This window comes from Mytilus edulis, chromosome 8 (assembly GCF_963676685.1).
Source record: "Mytilus edulis chromosome 8, xbMytEdul2.2, whole genome shotgun sequence".
In the NCBI taxonomy this organism is placed as follows: domain Eukaryota; kingdom Metazoa; phylum Mollusca; class Bivalvia; order Mytilida; family Mytilidae; genus Mytilus; species Mytilus edulis.
This window is the reverse complement of record NC_092351.1, coordinates 48,875,350-48,895,980: the sequence shown is the minus strand read 5'-3', so window position 1 is coordinate 48,895,980 and position 20,631 is coordinate 48,875,350. Positions and strand designations below refer to the sequence as shown.

At 33.8% G+C, this 20,631-nt stretch overlaps 1 protein-coding gene across 3 annotated transcripts; it reads left to right on the top strand.

Moving 5' to 3' along the window:
* The first annotated feature begins 4,933 nt into the window (after positions 1–4,933).
* Positions 4,934–17,244, top strand: LOC139485790 (LITAF domain-containing protein-like). Of its 3 annotated transcripts, none has more exons than XM_071270439.1 (3): positions 4,934–5,134; positions 13,905–14,118; positions 16,600–17,244. In XM_071270439.1, the coding sequence occupies exons 1-3, from the start codon at positions 5,122–5,124 to the stop codon at positions 16,703–16,705; spliced, it is 333 nt and encodes a 110-aa protein (XP_071126540.1). In that variant the 5' UTR covers positions 4,934–5,121; the 3' UTR covers positions 16,706–17,244. The 3 variants fall into 3 exon arrangements, 1 of the variants encoding a protein (XP_071126540.1); XR_011655398.1 differs by lacking the exon at positions 4,934–5,134 and adding an exon at positions 5,415–5,429; XR_011655399.1 differs by lacking the exon at positions 4,934–5,134 and adding an exon at positions 10,071–10,090.
* The last annotated feature ends 3,387 nt before the right edge of the window (positions 17,245–20,631 follow it).

Sequence of the window (20,631 nt, the reverse complement as noted above, 5' to 3'; positions counted from 1 at the left end):
AAATGTTTGCACTATTTTGTTTAGAGTGAGATTTTTTACATTGGACAATGAAAAACATGGGAGGCAGTGAAATGAAATTAAAATGACAATGTAGAGCATATTTTATTTCGTAATGATAAATAAGGTATTAACGATATATAACTAAATGTTTCCTTCGACAAAGACCAGCATCCGTCTCATATTGAAAATTTGCATTTCTGTTCCTGGAATTTTAATCTTAAATTTGTCACGAGGCTCGATATGTTTCATAATAACAAGTTCTCTGTAATCTTAATCACAAATTTTAGAAAAAAAGTAGGTTCACCCGTTTGACTACACCCTCCCATTTAGCTCTGTGTTGGGCATAATATCGCACAAAACATGTACAGAATTAGATTGTCAATTGTGTCTCAGTTGCATTTATTGACGTCGAAACATGTTTTGTTCTATAAGATTGTATAAAATTGGTGACAAATGTGTACAAAGTTGAGTATTTGAAGTCACGGTCCCTCCTCAGTCATTCACAGTTATTCAAATTGAGAATTTTTTATATCAAGAAACTTCATAAACGTACTTTCGAAAATGATACATATTTGATTTAAATAAATATTTGGTTATCAAAATCAGTAATCGACAGATAAAAAGTTTGTTAATACAAGATAAATACTTGTTTGTAAGGTCAGACAACTTGAAAACACCTACAATGTAAATAAAGTAAAGATAACGTGTACAGGACGTTTTAGTAGAAAGGGAGGTAACAATCGAAAAAATTACATATATCTATTAAAGTCACAATTTGTAACCTCCCTTGTAAATATTCAAAATATTGCAAATTTTATTAAATTAAAAGCGGCGACAAATCCAACAAAAAGGTATTGTGTGTTTTATGAACATTTAACAAAGAGGACGGTCATTTTGATGTCAACATTGATAGTAAACAATGTCCCAAGGTGATTATTTTGTTGCCGTTTGATTAGCGTTCAGTGGCAAGTATTTCATGCATATTTTAAGAACAATTGAAGCAATCAATCAACTAGGTAGGTTCTGTAGAATTTGTTTGTTGTTTAGGGAAGGTATGTGGTCTGTCATTTGGGAAAGATGGCTTTGTAGGCTGGGTCTGAATTGTTTCTTTAAAATAGATCCCTATAAGACTAACAACACAACCCCCCCCCCCTCCCCCCACCCGGCCCCATTGTTATCATATGGCTTCATTTTCCAGTAACGTACGGAGATTGTGCCGCTCTCTTATATGCATCTGCGCGACTTTTTTGGTTATTTTTTTTTTTATAGTATATATTTAAAAGAAACCTTTTCAAACACCCTGCACAGGTTGAACAACACATGAAAATGCGTCACTACTATTTATACATCAAGGGATTGTACTTGACGAAGTTGCTTCTAGGAACCTTTCCTGACAGAGTTTATGAGTCCGACCGAGTCTTCAACTATTAACACTGGACACTTTTAATTTGCAAAACACTTATTTGCAAATCCGCCCGCGCCGCCTCAAATTAGAGCTACAGTGTCGTGTATATAACCAAAATGTGCGGAATTACATGGGATTCAATAATTTTATTAGTTTTCTACTGTTTCCAATTTATTTATTCTACAATTTAATTTATAAAAACATGGGATTTTCAATTGACCATTATCCCATATAGTCCCACAAAGAACACAGGGGTAGTTATACCAATCATTCTTAATACAGATACCAAAATTATATTCTTTTTAGGTCTAGGTCTTCTTTATTTTTTACCATTCATAGAAAACTCTAGTTAATCACGAATGTTTGAGATAAAACATACGGCTTGAAAATTGTGTACGTTTACTATCATCAATGCATACAAATGAGCAACTATTATTGTTAACCTTATATACTTGAATACACATGCGCCATCGGTTATTCAAAATGTAAATGATTTCATATTACTTTTTATATGAACCAATTTACTTTTCATTTTTACTTGCAACCTATACATCTTTAGAAAACCGTTCATACTGTTTAATGAGCCGTGCAGAGAAACCTACATGAAGTAAAGAATACATCAACGTACCGATGTTTATAGTTACAAGTACTGACGTAGTTCAATACCGTTTATCGACTATATGTTTGGAATTAGGATAAGCGGTCATTCGACCTTAAGGGAGTTGGTTTCTCAGTTTCAAAGTAATTAACTTTTCAAAACACTAGCATATATTAATAGGGGATTAATAAACGAATCTAAAGAGCAAAAAAAAAAAAAAATATATAGGTCACCGTGCTTGTTTTCGAGATAGTAGCCATAGAAATTTTAGCGGGAAAATTTTCTCTCTTGACTTTTCATAGCTTTATCATTGACAAGTTTAAGTCCTCAAAAACTATTAAAAAATAATTAAAATTTTATAAGACTTTAACAGACAGCTTATCATTATACATGTAAAACAATTATAAAAAGAAAAATGGGGCTCACCGGGCAAAATTTGTTAAGGCATTCAAATGGATAAAACCAGAGGATTCCGAAAATCTGACCAAAATTCCAAATCATGACAAGCGAGCATCCTTTAGCTGTTGTATGATATCACAAAAAGATATTTTCCTTTCTACATGGTAAAATGAATATACATATGGACATATATGGTACGATTGTCGATTGAACAACTATCCACCAGAGTTCAAATGGCAAGTATACATCTAGGCCTTCAGCAATGAAAGGCACCGACGTGAAAAGTTAGCAAATATGTCACTGTACGGCATTAAACAATGAGCACAAGTGGTTGGAACCTTCATTTTTTGACGATCAATGCATCTGAATAGGAACATATAGTTGGACCCCCTTTTTACGACATTGAATTATTTCTATTTTTTTTTTTTTTTTTTGCATTCTTCCATACAATGGATCATATGTCAAAAACTATGACAAGTATTTGTAAATAAAATAGTTATCAAACCTACAGCCTATACACAAGTAAACAGGAAAAAACACCAGAGGAACCAGCAGTCGTCAAATTTGTCTGATAGGCTAGTAGACTGCATTTGAAATCGGTTCTAAGTTCTCTTCAAATCTGTTAGTAACCGTCAGAACTGATTGCGGATAGTCTGGAGAACTGTACAGTTCTCCGAACACTTTTCGAGCAGTTTCTGACAGAAGCGGTGACCGTTGTTGACAGTTCTGGCAGCTAGTACACTGCAGAACAAATAAGCGTGCGACATTTTTAACTAATGGTTCTGTATTATTTAAAAAGAATATAAAGTGCGATATAAACTCGGGTATATAAAAACACTCCAAAGGAAATGATATTGCCCACAATGGTGTTGTCATGAAATAGTGAAGTTATAAAATTAGTTCTAAATGGATGAAATATTCTGAAATACTCAGTATTTCCACTGGGAAAAAAATATAATTATAAAGTATTTTTTCTTGATGAACTAAAGGGAGTATATTGAATATTTATTATAACAGGGACTAAATATTACAGCATTGTTATATAATAAAACTTCCAGAGGAACTTCAGAAATCTGTTCGGAGGAACAAATGCAATACAAATATTTAAATGTTATAAAAACCTCGGAAGTGTTCCTCAACCAGTATAATTGTCTTTCATAGGATAATAATATATGATAATACCTGACATTTTTTTGATAATAATCACGGAAATATTAGAAGTATATGTATACATATGTCTTCACTGTTTAAAGACGTCAATATATAAAATTAAAATGCTCTTATTAAAAATTGTTGTATTACAGAACCTGACTGATCATATTTAAAACTGGCAAGTATCAGAATATAAAACGGCGAAAGAAAAATGAGTCAGCTGTACGTGTTGCTTTGCAGTGGTGGATCCAGGGGGAGGGTTCCGGGAGTTGGGCCCCCTTTTTTTTAAAACGATCAATGCATTTGAATGGGAACATATAGTTGGAACCCCCTTTTGTCCTCGGTTGGAAACCCCCGCTTTTTAAAATGACTGGATCCACCCCTACTTTGGATATACACGGGTAACTAATGTCGCACGGGATATTGACATGTGCATGGCTAGATCAAGAAAAGAACTGATACACAAATGCTGTTAAAAGCGAAAGAAAACTTCAAATCAAGAATTTATGATTTTTTTGTAATAATGCTTTTTGTCTGTGACTATGAAATATATTCTTTAAATTCGTATGAAACGAGTTCTAATTATAATAATGTTAAAGAAATTATAGCATTCAAATAATTATACTAAATTTAGTCATGAGTGCCATTATTTTACACCAACTTCAATCCATAACGTATAATCGAAAAAAATATCATGGTCATTCGCTGTAAAAATGGAGATTATATTCGTAGGTAAAAGCAAATGTTCCATCAAAGTTATTGTAGACTCCAATTATGTGTACAATAATGAAGAACAGTAGCTGCTTAAGACGGGTATTGATATGTGTATGCTACCCATTTTTTAGGAGAAATTATTGCATTGCTGAAAACCGTTTTAGATAATTTCGTCTCTCTACGCTCGACGGTATTATTTGAACTATTTCGAACAGATATATACGCCTTCCTTTACACGAAACGAGATCCGCATCTAGCAAGAGAGTCAAATTCTGATAACACAACTAAAGACATGTAGAATATTTTTGTTAGACTAATTTGATAATCAAATTTGCATATACATGCAAAAACTATTACATATGCATATACAAAATAATATGACAATGGAACGTATAATTGTCTGTGCTTAAAGTACACAATTTATTTACAATGTAAAAAGCATGCTTTAGTGATCCCCTATATAATCAACCAAATAGTTTCTCACAAAGCCCTGCCCTTCTCCTAAATCGGCCCCTGGTAAATCAATGAATAAAATAAAAAATAAAAAAACGGCAGAAGTCTACAGAAAGGTTTGATTTTCATTGCATGTTTCGCGTTACCCTTTTACCGGTAATTTTTCGTCTACCTTTACAAGGAATATCTCATCCTGCTTCCTTATTGTGCATGTCTTCACATTTTCTTAAACGGTTCCTTCAACTCTCTGGTTGTAAATCAACAATATAACAATAAAAATACTTCTGTATTTTGTAATTTCCCCTGGACTTTGTAAATACGTGCCAGTGCTCATCTTAGTACACGTTTACCTGACTAATTCATACGCATCCGCATTTAACGAAGTATTTCCTTCAACAGAATGGCAGCGCAAGGTAAGACGTTTCTTCTAGTTAAGATCAGTTGTCATAATTTGTTTTCTGCAGTCATAGAATATAAAGAAATAAACGGAATAAAATAGTATTCGTCAATAAAAAGCACTTAAATGTTACAAACACTGTATATTTATTTTTCTAAATATAAGGAAATATGACAATAAGCTTAAGTGATATACGTTTTTTTCATCTTCTTTTTCTTCATCGTTTTTTTCGGCTTTCCCCTACTTTTATAAAGTTTTGTTTTCACTTTTTAAGCGTTGTTTTTTTAAATAATTTTAGTAACACCTATATAGTAAGTATTACCTTATTCATAGTAATTACCTGATGATAAACGACATAAGTTTTTACAATCTTCTCCAGTAGACATGCACGTAAAAGTTTTTGACAATAAAAAAAATAAACACTATTTGATTCAGTAAAAACTGTAAGTTGTACAGTCAACTGAAATATTTCGCTTCTCAAAAATCTGAAACAATTTTATAAATGAGAGCAAACGGCCTATTTCAAACTATACAAAAACATATTTCACGGACAGCAATCAACGACAAGTCACAACTGCTTGATTGCATGTACAGGCTTCTGGATTGGGGAATGCACTTACAGCATGTGGTGGGAATAAAGATGTCCTTTATTTCGGATATAGCAATCTAAATCCGGAACATGATGATTTGATTTAACCTTAAACTTGTTTCAGCATGTTGATGCCATAGATCAAGGTAATATTTTACAAAAAAAAAAACCCGGTTAAGTTATGACTTTTCGTTCAAAAGTATTGTTACTTTCTGTAATTTATGAAATTTCATGGATTTTTCTTCCAAATATGCAAATTTCAAACCAAATTATCTCAAAAAGTAAGTCATGAAGATACTTTTTTCTTTGCATATTTGAAAAGTACACATTGAAATTGACCTTCTATCAAAATTTTAAGAAAAAACCAACGAGGGATCTCTACTGTATCGTATGCCCTTAAAAGTACTATTATACATACAGCAGCTACTGTAAACTTACTAAATTCCAAAGAGTAATCTTGTTCACCAGGACTATCTAAATTCCAAAGAGTAATCTTGTTCTCCAGGACTATCAATCTCTCTTGTAACATAGCTCTCCATGTACCTTTTCTTTACTTTCGAAAAATTGTGTGTCAAACTATCTTGATCAAGTGTCAATCACAAACGTTCCAGGACGTGTCAAAAAAGGGAGAAAGAGAATAAAAACCACACACTTGTACTATTCTTAGGGAGCTACCATTTGATTTTTATGGGGGGACTAGGATGAAAAATTTTGTCCTGCATTTTGTTTTAGCTGTAATCTCTGTCCTGCCTTTTTATTTTTCACTCTAATCGGTCCTGCCTTTTTTTTTTAGTTTATCCTGACTTTTTTTTACCTTAATTGTCGTCCTGACTTTTTTTTTTTGCAAGTGTCACATCCTGCCTTTTTTTTTTACTCAAAACTCCTGTCCTGCCTATTTTTTTCAAATTTCATCCTAGCCCCCCCATAAAAATCAAATGGTAGCTCCCTTAGTTCCCATATGTAGCTTCTCCAATTTTTCAGTTAATGATTTGTTGAATCAATTAACTTTAAGGTGATCTCGTTTATAGAGGCAAATTAAATAGATACATGTACAAATGTCTCTGCGTTCATGATATAATGTCCCTGTATAATGGAATTAGTTTTCATATAATTTCAAATTATCACATATGATAAAGTTACATGTTTGACCAGTGGCGGATCCAAGGGGGGGGGGGGCTTTCGGGTGTTGGACCCCCTTTTTTCAATGCATTTGAATGGGGAAATATAGTTGGAACCCCCCTTTTTCCTGGGTAAGGACCCCCCTTTTTAAAATGGCTGGATCCGCCCCTGATGACCGTGTTTGTATAGTTTCGGTGAACCCGGATATTTCTTCATGCAGGTGTCAGACCACCAATTACTCCCTGAAAGGAGTAGGTTCAGTAAGACCCCTTTTTGGCCCCAAAATATAGCAGTTTTGAAAGATTGTTAAAATGTATACTTTTAGTTATTTATTAGACAGTAGAATGCTTCTGCTAAATAAATATGGGCTGTGTTTGACAATATATCGGGTACTAGCATCATTAAGTCATGCTAAATTACTGAAATCTTCACAATTTTAGCATTTTAGTTATATTTTAGACGGTTTCTGTCTTAAATGAAAGTTGCCGCATTCGTGTTCATTCTTAATATTGAAATGTTAGTTGTATTTGATGATATTACATAACATATATAAAAGTTGAGGATGAACACGGATGCGGCCACTTCCATTTTTGACAAAAACCGTCTGAAAAGTGTTAATTTTTGGCATGTTTGACAGATTTTTCATATTTTTGCTAGAATAGGAGCGTTTTTAACGAGTGAATCAGTTAAAATATTTTACATTGCTTATTGAATCAACTAAAATAGACACTTAAGTGTTTAAAAAGTGTATAAAATCTTTCGTCAGATGAACTTGAAATTTGAGGCCAAAATCGACCCTTACCGGACCTACTCCTTTAAAAAGTAAAAGTAGCCCTACTCTGATACAAAACAGTGCTTTTGATTTCTTTGTTAACTTAAAGTAACCAACCTACATGTTTATGTAGAAATGAAACTTTTGGTGAAAATTTCCAGCCAAAATTTTCTTGTCAATGAGTTTGCATTAAAAAAAAAATCAATTAATGCGCTCCATTGTATACTAATTTAACATTTCCAGAAAATTAGGCATTTAGACAGGTGATACATGTACAATTCAGAATCGATATACATGGTTTCTAAGAAGTTAAACTTTATATGAAATTAAAGCTGTGAAAATTGCAAAATAAGGTTGAACAGATTGGGATTTTTAATTGGTGGTCTGACTCCGACATGTATATAATGTAGCTTCTTTCGTTTGTATCCAAATAGCTAGTTTTATAAAAATCCATGTTTGATTTACACTGAGTCTCCTTTTAACAAGAATAAAATGCTAAGTGGAGAGTTAACAAATGAGAACAACACAAGACAACTTTAAAACCGAAAACAACAATTTAAAACACGGAATCTTCAACATTAACATGTTTCCATACATTAGTTTCCATACAGAACGCTTCGAGTCTTCAAAATTGGTGACAAGATATCATTACCTTCCAATGGTTTGTCATCTTCGCCTTTCACTATGAAAAAGATAAACAGAAAAAAAAGAAATAACACATGACACCAAATCCAAAGAAAAAAACAGAAAATCCTTAACCATAAAACTAGATGAAAAGGAAAAAAATAAGCAAAAGTCCGGCAAAATCATCAAAAAAATTATCTTAAGCTCTCAGTATTTGCATAATTATTCACACTGTTTGATGTTAAAGGCCACATGTATTGACTTTAATTTGTTATGTCTGTTTCGTCCATGTCATGTTATAATATATGTCCGCACGTAATTGTATTATATATTTAACCTTAACATGTTTAAATGTTACTGTTTTCTAGTAAATTTGATTCTCCAAAGTAAATCTCTGAACCAATTTCCAATACAGGGAAGCTTAACAGTTACAAATAAAATTTACAGGGCACAATGATTCCATTACTACAATTGAGTAAAATTTAAGATGTGCAATTGTAATCAAGTTGGCATATTCATTTCCTCCGCAATCAAATGATCTTCCCCATATATAGCGTGGTCTCGATCTGACTATGAATTTAGAATTTGCCACTGGACTAAATATGAATAAGGCCGTTAGTTTTTTCGTTTGAATTGTTTTACATTGTCTTATCGGGGCCTTTTATAGCTGACTATGCGGTATGGGCTTTGCTCATTGTTGAAGGCCGTACGGTAACCTATAGTTGTTAATGTCTGTGTCATTTTGGTCTTTTGTGGATAGTTGTCTCATTGGCAATAATACCACATCTTCTTTTTTATATTTATCCACCAATCGCTACATTTTAAAAAGGTTTTCCATTATGTTCTTCTTCTCACGGTACATTACTATATGTAGGATCAAATTTTGATCAAGATTTTGTCCAACTATTATAAGTGAAAATGTATTGATTGATTGATGGTTTCTTAACGTCCAGTGGCAAATATTCATGCATGTTCGGGACGAAAGTGAAAATAACGTTCAATGTATTATTGGTTCACCACAAAAATTTACATACCGAATGTGCAATGACGGAATAATATCAGACGAGTACAAATGACAAATTTAAAAAAAAGATATAGCTTTTCCTTGTGGTATACATGTTCAACATCTTGTGATTTAATTGGTCTATTTCATTGCTAACTGATTACCTGCCATAAAGAAGCAAATTCAAATCAAAACTTGATCTTTTTGCAATTTTATCGTTAACTAACTTCGTCAATTGTGAAAATTATACGTCTTTTTACTTTACATTTTTTTATATTTAGTAGGAAGCGAATAGGAAAACAAATTTCTTGATGCATCATCGTCATATTTGAAAAGAAGTTTTGTTTTCTCTTATACTCTCTTCAGATAAAGTCTCATCGAATTTCGCATTATATATACATATTTAGAACTGCACGATTCATAAAAACTGTCAAAAGTACTTTAACATGTTTCATTTTATTATAGTATTCAACATTCAATCTGAATCTTAAAGAGGGAACATCTCAAAATATACATCGATGCTTCGTCATATGATTGTGACTATGCACCTCGTGATTAAAAAAAATATTGGTATCACGTGCATTTTTAAAAAAGATGTAAAAAAAAAAAGATTTTTTTCAATATGAATTTACATATCATAGCCGTTAAGTGTATACAAAACTATTTAAATCTGTGTGCTATGTACTAAATAACTGCAACTTAATTTCATTTATCGATGTCAATGATATTTGAAAGAACATTATGCAGTTTCAATAAAAGTATGAATTTTAAGTTTACTACACATGCGCTGGAAGACTACACTGAAATTAAACTATTATATAGAAAAAGGTAAAAAGCGGTCAACATGTGGTTGTCAGTGTGAAAGGTGAGGTATTATAACACAGCAACAGACCTTAAACAAAATTTATAAATGAATGATACTTGATCAATGATATTCAGCGAGGCAAAATGCAGGAAACAAAAGTGAAAAAAGGATGCAAAGCTACAGATAAAAATGTCTGCAGTTGTTCTGTTCCAAGTCAAGGAAATCGTCTGTGGTTGATGCTTTCTTTGAAATATATATTTTTTTTTAAAAATCGGTGTGGATGCACATGTGTCTTGGTAATTTTCAACATGTCGAGAATTGTGCATGGCAATTTTTTTATTTGCTTCCAAATTCAGTTGCTTTGGCATGTAAAATGAATTATTCTGATAACACATCACAGTTTTATAAATTGTATATAAGTATTTAATTTTTGACTATAACTAATAGATGCAAGTCCAATCAAGAAAAGAAATTACTGTCCCAAGTTAGAGGAATGGATATGGGCGCTCGCTAACAAGTTTAACACTGCCGCATGTGCCTGTTGTCCCTAATTCTGAATGTACCTGTCGTCCCTAATGAGGACCATGTAATTCAGTGGTTTTCGTTGGTTGCTGTGTAGCATATTTGAATATAATCGTTCGTTATTTTGTACATAAATAAGGCCTTTAGTTTTTCGTTTGAATGATTTTACATTTGTCATTTCGAGGCCTTTTGCATTTTACTATGCGGTATTGGCTTTACTCATTGCTGAAGACTGTAAGGTGATCCATAGGTGTTTATTTCTGTATCATTTGGTCTCTTGTGTAGAGATGCCTTATTGACAATCATACCACGTCTTCTTATTTTTATATAAGACATATTTTGTTTTTTTTCTATTATAAAATTTGATTTAAATACACATAATTCAAATATTTATGAAATGGAGGATTGCAACACAATTTCATATAGCAGTCCTAAGTATGAAATTGTTCAAATTATTATGGCATATTGTTATTCTAAATTATTTCCCAAAATTGATCGCCCTGAAGATAATAAAAACATTTTATTAAAATTAAGTATGTCAATAAAGGCTTTGATTTTGTAAATATTGCCGGTATATTTAACGACCATTCTGTTAAAGAACAAATTCCTGGATATTTTGACAATACTGAGCTACCAGAAATCTACCCGGAAATTTGAGTTTAATTATAGTCAATTGTGTAAAGATGTTAATATCAGTGAAAATACACCTACTTCATGTAATTGCAGTAATTCCGAATATATTTATGGACCCATTTCCCATGTTATAACAGGAGATCTTAACATCGTTCAAGACCGAGAGTTAAAATCATTCCTCAGTAAAGGACCTAAATATCGTCCCCCGTCAATTATTAATTGGAATGAGTGTCGTAATATCATCCACGACTCACTCCATACTTACTGTATGAAATGGATAAAACGGGAAAAAGCTGACAAAAAATCTTTGGACTCTTTTTTTAATTCAGTAATGAAGATAGTTGATATACATATTCAACATTTTAAAGAACATTTTACTATAAACAATAACAACAATAAACCTATTTCTCGTATCAAACATAAACTATAAGAACTAGCCAAGGAATTTGTTTTTGTCCCGGCAGATAAAGCTGCTAATAATATTATTATTGTTTGACGTAAATTTTACATTGAGGTTCTGAAAAAGGAAATCACCAATTCACCAACATTCCAACTGACTCCATTTTCAGAAAACGAAATCTGTAACAAACATAAACTTTTAGGCACCGCTTTACAAGCAGAGCCAAATACAATGAAAGTCCCAACTATGTATTGGCTTCCGAAGCTACACAAAACCCCTTACAAATATAGATTTATTTCGTCTTCAAGCCATTGTTCAACTACTAAATTGTCTATTCTTCTTACCAGCACACTTGGTACAATTAAAAACCTGATAATAAATTGTTCAAATAAGGCCTTCGAAAATAGTGGAATAAATTACTTTTGGAGTGTCAAGAACTCGTTGGAAGTACTTGATAAATTGCATGCTTATATTGGTGATTTTGAATCTGTTCAAAGTTTTGATTTTTCTACCCTGTATACCACATTGCCTCACATTCTCATTAAGAAAAAATTCACACACCTAATTAAATGGGCATTCAAAAAATCAGAATGTGAATATATATGTTCAAACTCTTTTAGGTCATTTTTTAGTAGCAATAAACAAAAAAACTATGTTAATTGGACATGCTTTGATACTATATATGCCCTTGAATTTTTACTAGATAACATTTTTGTTCGCTTTGGGGATTCCGTATATCGTCAGATTATCGGAATTCCAATGGGGACTAACTGTGCACCACTTATTGCGGACCTGTTTTTGTATTGTTATGAGTTACAATTTATGACAAAAATAAGCAAAGACCCATCGAAACAACATCTGATAAACAAATTTAATAACACTTTTAGATATTTGGATGATATTTTGGCTCTCAATAATGACGACTTCAGTATGTATATTGATGAAATTTATCCTGTTGAACTTACTTTAAATAAAGCTAATACTAACAATGACCACTGCCCTTTTCTCGATCTTGATATCTATATCACTAATGGAAAGCTGAATACTAAAATTTATGATAAAAGGGATGATTTTTCATTTCCTATCGTTAATTATCCGTTTTTAGATGGTGACGTTCCCTTGTCACCATCTTACGGTGTTTATATATCTCAACTTGTACGATTCGCTCGTGTATGTAACAATGTTTTAGATTTTAACGAGAGAAATTTATGTATTACTGAAAAATTATTACACCAGGGTTTTCGATATCACAAACTAGTCAAAACATTTACTAAATTTTATCATCGGTATGAAGACATCATTCGTAAATATAGCTCAACATGCAGACTTCTAATACGTTCAGGTATTTCACATCCAATTTTTTATGGTAATATTCTTTATAAAGCACAAAGGTGTCAGTATTCACCTCAGAAACTTACAAAACCTTTGAATAGACTTATTAAGAAGGGATATAATTACGATACTGTTGTCAAGTCATTAAAGATTGCATATTTTGGCATTAATATTGAGTCACTGATAAGGTCTTTGCATCGGAACTAAACACATTTATTCTAAAAACAGTTGTTGGCATGACACGGGTTATGTTCTTCTCATATATGTTATGATGGTATGATACTAAACCCCTAACGGGAAGGATTGTGCCTGATGTTCATATGATGAAATCATAATCTTTCAGTCAGTTTAGTTGAAGTCTGGAGCTGGCATGTCAGTTAACTGCTAGTAGTCTGTTGTTATTTATGTATTATTGTCATTTTGTTTATTTTCTTTGGTTACATCTTCTGACATCAGACTCGGATTTCTCTTGAACTGAATTTTAATGTGCGTATTGTTATGCGTTTACTTTACTACATTGGTTAGAGGTATAGGGGGAGGGTTGAGATCTCACAAACATGTTTAACCCCGCCGCATTTTTGCGCCTGTCCCAAGTCAGGAGCCTCTGGCCTTTGTTAGTCTTGTATTATTTTAATTTTAGTTTCTTGTGTACAATTTGGAAATTAGTATGGCGTTCATTATCACTGGACTAGTATATATTTGTTTAGGGGCCAGCTGAAGGACGCCTCCGGGTGCGGGAATTTCTCGCTACATTGAAGACCTGTTGGTGACCCTCTGCTGTTGTTTTTTATTTGGGCAGGTTGTTGTCTCTTTGACACATTCCCCATTTCCATTCTCAATTTTATTCCTAAGCATTTTGAATTAATCGAGCTTTGCAGGTTATTTAACACACTAATTAGCAGAAAAAAAGCATTACATATGTTTTTGGTATTTTTTTCAAATTTAATATATTGTTGTTATAATCAAAGACATATTTATATGTTGTAGCCCCGCCTCCTTATAGTCCGCAAAGCTACCCACAAGGCCAGACACAACAGACGACGGTGGTTTTAGCACAACCAACGGTATTGGTGTCCCCACAGTACGGCGACTCTCCGGTGAGAATACAGTGTCCGGCATGTAAAGCAGATGTGATGACTTCAACTTCTTGTGAACCTGGGATGCTGGCGTGGGTTATTTGTTTGGTTTTATTTTTCATTGGGTATGCTGTAAATTTAGAAATTATTGCGCGCATTTATTATTGCGATTGTTGAATATTGGACACAAATCCGATTTGATTATTGCGATTTCAGGGAAGGTAAAATACAATTTTTTTGCAAGGGCATTTTTGTGGTAAAAACCCCATATACCTTAATATGATAACGTGTTATATTTTAGTTTATATATACGATTTTTTGCAGAGACAAGTGCATGCATATCTAAGAAATAATTCCATCAAATGTAATACGCGAGACTTTCTTGAATTTCAAATAACCTCGTTCATTGACAAACTATTAGTATCGACAAGATGTTTGACCGTATAAGTGTTCAAAATGGCATTGGAATTACCCGGTAGTACATAATTATTTAATCAATGTGTATTTTAAGAACATTACATTTTTCATGATGTGATTTAAGCACCTTTACTCTGATTACAATATAAAATAATAAAATGCCGCTCAAAAGCATTTTTTTTTATATTGATCATGAAATGAACTTATTCTGATTTAACATTTCAGTTCTATAAATTATTTATGTGATTATTACGTATACTATAGTTAATAGATACAACTCCCTCAGGATGTTGAACCGTAAGTGCTCAAAACTGCATTTGAATTATTGCATATTAAGTTGATATGTTTAAATTAATCAATAATAAAAAGTAATATTAGCTAGAAGATTATAGTCAACTAACATGAGTAGAAAAAAGTGTATTAAAAAATGTGATTGTTCATTCATAACTATGCTAAAAATTGTGACACTTGTGCTTATTCCATGGTAAAAGTAATGAATATATGAATACCAGTAAAAGAGAAGCAAAAGATACCAGAGAGACATTCAAGTTCAAACGTCAATAATAAATAGACAACATCATTGCCAGGCGCGGATCCATATGGGGGGGGGGGGGGGGGTTCCGGGGGTTGGAACCCCCCTTTTTTTTGGCCGATCAATGCATTTGAATGGGAGCATATAGCTGGAACCCTCCCTTTACTCTGGGTTGGGAACCCCCCCTTTTTAAAATTGCGTGATCCGCCATCATTGCTAAGTATAGAAAAGAAAAGACATTGCAACAGATAAACAAAAGTACACAAAACACAACACAGAAAACTAATGACTGAGCAAAACAACCCCACAAAAAGGGGGAGAGGGAGGGTTGTTCCGGTTATTCGGAAAGGTAAGCAAATCATGCTTTACAAGTGACACCCTTCGTGTTGCTCATGTTTATAAAACCCTTCGTGTTGCTCATGTTAATAAAAGTCGATGCAAGTCTAAGGCATGGGTAAACATGATATGAGTGTAAAGTTACAACATTATGAACATATCCGCCATTATATGTGAGTGTTATTCCATAACTGTCAACCAACTCGTGATGATGTCCGTAAAACTTACGAAGGGATAATTTCAACTGCAGCACTTGAAACTCTTTGTAGTTAGTTTCGTAGTGATCAACAATCCTCAAAGTAATCATGATATGGAATGCAGGCTCTGGAATATTGTATCAACTACGAGATATATACTCCGTATACACTGCTGGAATGTCGCTTCATAAAAATGGAAAGTTCAGAATTGTGAAGATGAAATCACTTCCTTTGTCGTAAAGTTTTACTTTCAAACGACCCTCATTGTCAATTTCTAGATGGGAGTCAAGGTATGAGACAGAATTACAGCAGATTCCATTGAGTGTGTAGCGAAAGGTAATATCTTTGGTTAGCTTGCTTGTTAGCTGAACCGTGAAGTCATTATAAGGTCAGGTATACTACCCTCCTTTCGAAGTATCATAGTCCAACAGACAGATCGATGGGTTTTCTGTTGGACTAGTCTATTCTTAAAGTAGGGTAGTTTACCTGACCTAACAATAAATTCACGGATCAGCTAACAAGCAAGCTATCCAAAGATATTACCTTTGGCTACACACTCAATGGAATCCACTGTAACTGTATCTGGATCTGTTGTATCCTTTACCTGAAGTTCGATGTGATAGATATGTTCAACATAGTCACCATTTGTTTTAATTATTTAGTGAGACATCATCTATATTAATAGTGGAAAATCAATTTAATGGATACTGCATGCTCACTTATTTTCTTTCTTCCTAAGAAACTCATGTACGAAGTCAGCTTTAAACGAATAAGGAACAAGCTAGCAAGAAGAGGGACACAGTTTGTTCTCACGCGAATGCCGATTGTTTGTTGAAAATACATCCTCTAAACGTAACAAACAAGTAAGGAGCCCAGTCTCTGTCAGTGAATTACACTCGGATAAGCTTACTAGTAAACAATACTGATCCTTATTGTTTGTGTGATTATAGTTTGACCTTGTTTGTGTGGCTATATTTGACCTTGTTAGTTAATGTAAATATCTGACCTTGTCAATGTGAAAACATGTATTTGACCTTGTTAACTTTATTATTTGACCTTGTATTTGACCTTTTTAATCCGAGTATTTGACCTTGTTAACACATGTCTATATTATATCGTTTCAGGTTCTGGTTATGCTGTGTTATCCCGCTCTGTATTGATTCCTGTAAAGATGTAACACACACGTGCCCGAACTGTAGACATGTTGTTGGGAAGTTTAGTCGAATGTAATAACACGTGCCCGAACTGTAGACATGTTGTGGGGAAGTTTAGCCGAATGTGATAACTGCATGTTAACCCTAACAGTTGACACTAACACTTATGTAAAGCGATCCAATCATCTTTTATACATCTTTTCTTCATACTTTAAAAGGATTTACATAGGTAAAATTAAAAAAATCTACGGAATTTAAAAATTGATACTATGAATCGGAAGAGCATTCATTAGTTCAGGAACAAAATGAGCAGAATATGCTTTAACTTTTGTAAATAACCTTTTAAGAGCTATTGCAGTCTTTTATAAAAAAAAAAGGGTGTTATGGGGCAAACTAATTTACCCTGTATTGAAGGGAAAAAACTAAGGAGTCGGCACAAATTCCTTAACCTCACCTAAGTACATCCTTAAAGTATCGAACATTCATCTTCATTGTGGGGGTAGGCATAATGGGCATGAAATTTATTGGGTTTCAACAACACATTATTGGTCATGTATGCTATTAAAACCATAGTTTGCTTTCGAATAAAGTCAATATTATTTGTCTTGAAAATAACACTACTATCATTTTCCCATAAAGTGTTTGCATGTCTTCACTGTAAGCCGTAGGGAATAAATTGATAATAATTATTTACTATGTGATACACCTGCATTGCTGTAATAATTATTCATACTTTTTATGCCGTACAATTGAACAACTTGATTAATGTCCCTTTAGTCTGCACAGATGTGCAGTTTATTATGACACACTTACTTTATAAGTCAGTCATATAGTCTATTAAGGGATCAGACTATTTTCTTAAAGAAAAATCCATACCCCTCCTTGAAGTTCAGTGGCGGATGCAGGAATTTTCGAAAGGGGGGGGGGGGGGTGCTAACCCAGGGCAAAGGGGGGGGGGGGGTGCAAAGGGTGCAAAACATATGTCCCGATACAAATGCATTGATCGGCAAAAATAAAGGGGGGGTGCGCACCCCCGGAACCCCCCCCCCCCCCTCCTGGATCCGCCACTGAAGTTAAATGGTCGTTCCCTAACATGATATTCTGTTGTGACGTCAAGTGCACAGACTCCGGAAGTCCGTTTTACTGAACTATAAATAAGAAAATGGTATCAGTATACGTTACGGCTTAGGGGTCAGCTGAAGATCGCCTCCTTGTGTGGGATTTTATCGCCAGAAATGAAGACTCGTTGGTGGCCTAGATCTTTTATCTGCTCTTTGGTCGGGTTGTTGTCTCTTTGATACATTCGTCTTTTCTATTTTCAATTCTATATATTATTGTAATTTTAGTTGGGTAAATTTCAAATTCATGACAGCACATGATCTGCTTCCTGTGACATCGTAACAACACTGCATAGGAAAACAAACAGAAATATACATAATTTGAAATGTTATTCGTTTCTTGTTTTTTTTGGGGGTATTTTCACACATTTGAACACCGTGGGCTGACTAGGGTATATAACTATGGTCTTCTTCCTTTATCGTCCGTTTGGCTGTGTGGGATATGTAGATACTCAGCTACATTCGAAATAATTAGAAATTAAAGGTAGTTATGACGCCACATCTGCCCTGTCTAACATAGTATCCTCATTTCATAATGTCGCTCACGGTATATCGCAGTCAACTCACTTAGTGTAATAAACACAATGAACTATATACGTTGAAGAGATGACAAAATCAAGAGGAACCAAAGTAGCAGCAATTTTGAAAAGAACTAAAGATATACCCGAAGGGGTGTGTGTTGATTTCCCTTAATTTAAAATGATTTCGATACTTTATAATAGTCAATTTCAATCTAACAATATCCGTATGTTCATGCCACAACTGAAGTAGTCGCTACTGGGTGGAGTGTCGATTCCCGCGTTGAAAACAGCCGACCAGCAAAAGTATCGACCAAGTTGAAGTAATAACGCTAAAGCTTTTTTTTAAATTCTGCTGCACCAGTAAGACATGTTTATATTTAAAAGTATATTCAAGAAACGTGCTTTTTCCCGAAAGTTTTCAATCAAGTCAAGTTCGAATCACCAAAGTTTTCGAATTAAATGCAAATTCCGGTGTCTAGTGTCCATCACCCATTACCAACAGGAAAGTATATGAACCTCACATATATATATATATATATATATATATATATATATATATATATATAACTCGTCTAAACATCAACCCAACAATGTTAGATCTGTAAATTTGCTTTCGCAATTTTTTTGTTCTTCCCTCGCCGGGATTCTAACCCATGCTACTGAGCTATCATGACACCAAATTGCCTGCACTGTAGCCGTCCCGCTAGACCACACGACCACCTGGGCTTCACAATAATAAAGCTTTCGGTGGCCGTGTGTTACCTTTCCTCGTCAGTTTTAATCTAGCGTCGCACTACAGTACATGATATATAAGGCATGGAGATGTTATTGTTACAGATCAGCTCAATTATCTATAGTAAAGGATCCTACAAATTAATGCGAGATACAGTCACAGAAAATAATTATATTTATAAGTACGTTTGAGTCAGTGACAACTCTACAACAGATTTATCCATTGGATCACCAGCAATGATGGTGATACATGGCTGTGTACATTATGTATATACAACTCGTCTAAACATAAACCCAACAATGTTAGATCTGTAAATTTGCTTTCGCAAATTTTTTGTTCTTCCCTCGTCGGGATTCGAACCCATGCTACTGAGCTATCGTGACACCAAATCGCCTGCACTGTAGCCGTCCCGCTAGACCACACGACCACCTGGGCTTCACAATAATAAAGCTTTCGGTATATATATATATATAGAATTATCATAATGAAACTGAGTTGTGATACTTCTACCATTGGGTGATATCGCTAAAATGTTAAGCATCTTCGATAGCTTAGGGTTTCAATCCAGTCCTTTCCTCGTTACGAATAGACTGAATCGTAATCATTCGCTAGCGAATCAGAGTATAAAGAAAATACGACAAACGACAGAAGTTTTTAAGAAACCAAGATTTTAGCACCATCGGGAAACTACAGTAGATCTTAGATAATTGCATTTTCAAATGTAGCTATGATTTTAGGTCCGTTTTGTTCATATAGCTCTTCAGCTGGTTGACTGACAAATTTTTGGCTTTTAAATATTTGGCTTTGAATGTTCCTAGCTGATGAAGGTAAATCCAGAAAGCGCTTTGGAAACAGGTTTAGTCTTAGATGCATGATTTTTTTGTTAGTTGTTTTGAACTAGCTGTGAGAGTACTCTCGGATCTGTTCATTGTGTCTTTTTGTGTCGGGATGTATAAGTACCCGGCCACGTTCACTTGCATTTTTGTCCATCTGATGAGTTAAGCCTTTTTCAACTGATTTTTATAGTTCATTCTTATGTTGTACTGTTATATCACTGTCTCAGGTTAGGGGGAGGGTTGGGATCCCGCTAACATGTTTAACCCCGCCACATTATTTATGTATGTGCCTGTCCCAAGTCAGGAGCCTGTAATTCAGTGGTGGTCGTTTGTTTATGTGTTACATATTTGTTTTTCGTTCATTTTTTTTTTATATAAATAAGGCCGTTAGTTTTCTCGTTTGAATTGTTTAACATTGTCTTATCTAAGCCTTTTATAGCTGACTATATGCGGTATGGGCTTTGCTCATTGTTAAAGGCCGTACAGTGACCTATAGTTGTTAATGGCTGTGTTATTTTGGTCTCTTGTGGACAGTTGTCTCATTGGCAATCATAACACATCTTCTTTTTTATATAAATAGATATAGGAAGATGTGGTGTGAGTGCTAATGAGACAACTCTCCATCCAAGTTACAATTTATAAAAGATGTTATCATTTTTTCAGTTTTATTATCGAATGAAAACAGCTTTCTTTATTTTAATCACACATGTGACATGTACAGAAAAGAAGCATTTTAAAACTAAGATACATTTTAAACATTTATTCCTCCGTTCGTGTCCTGTTAGGCAATATAA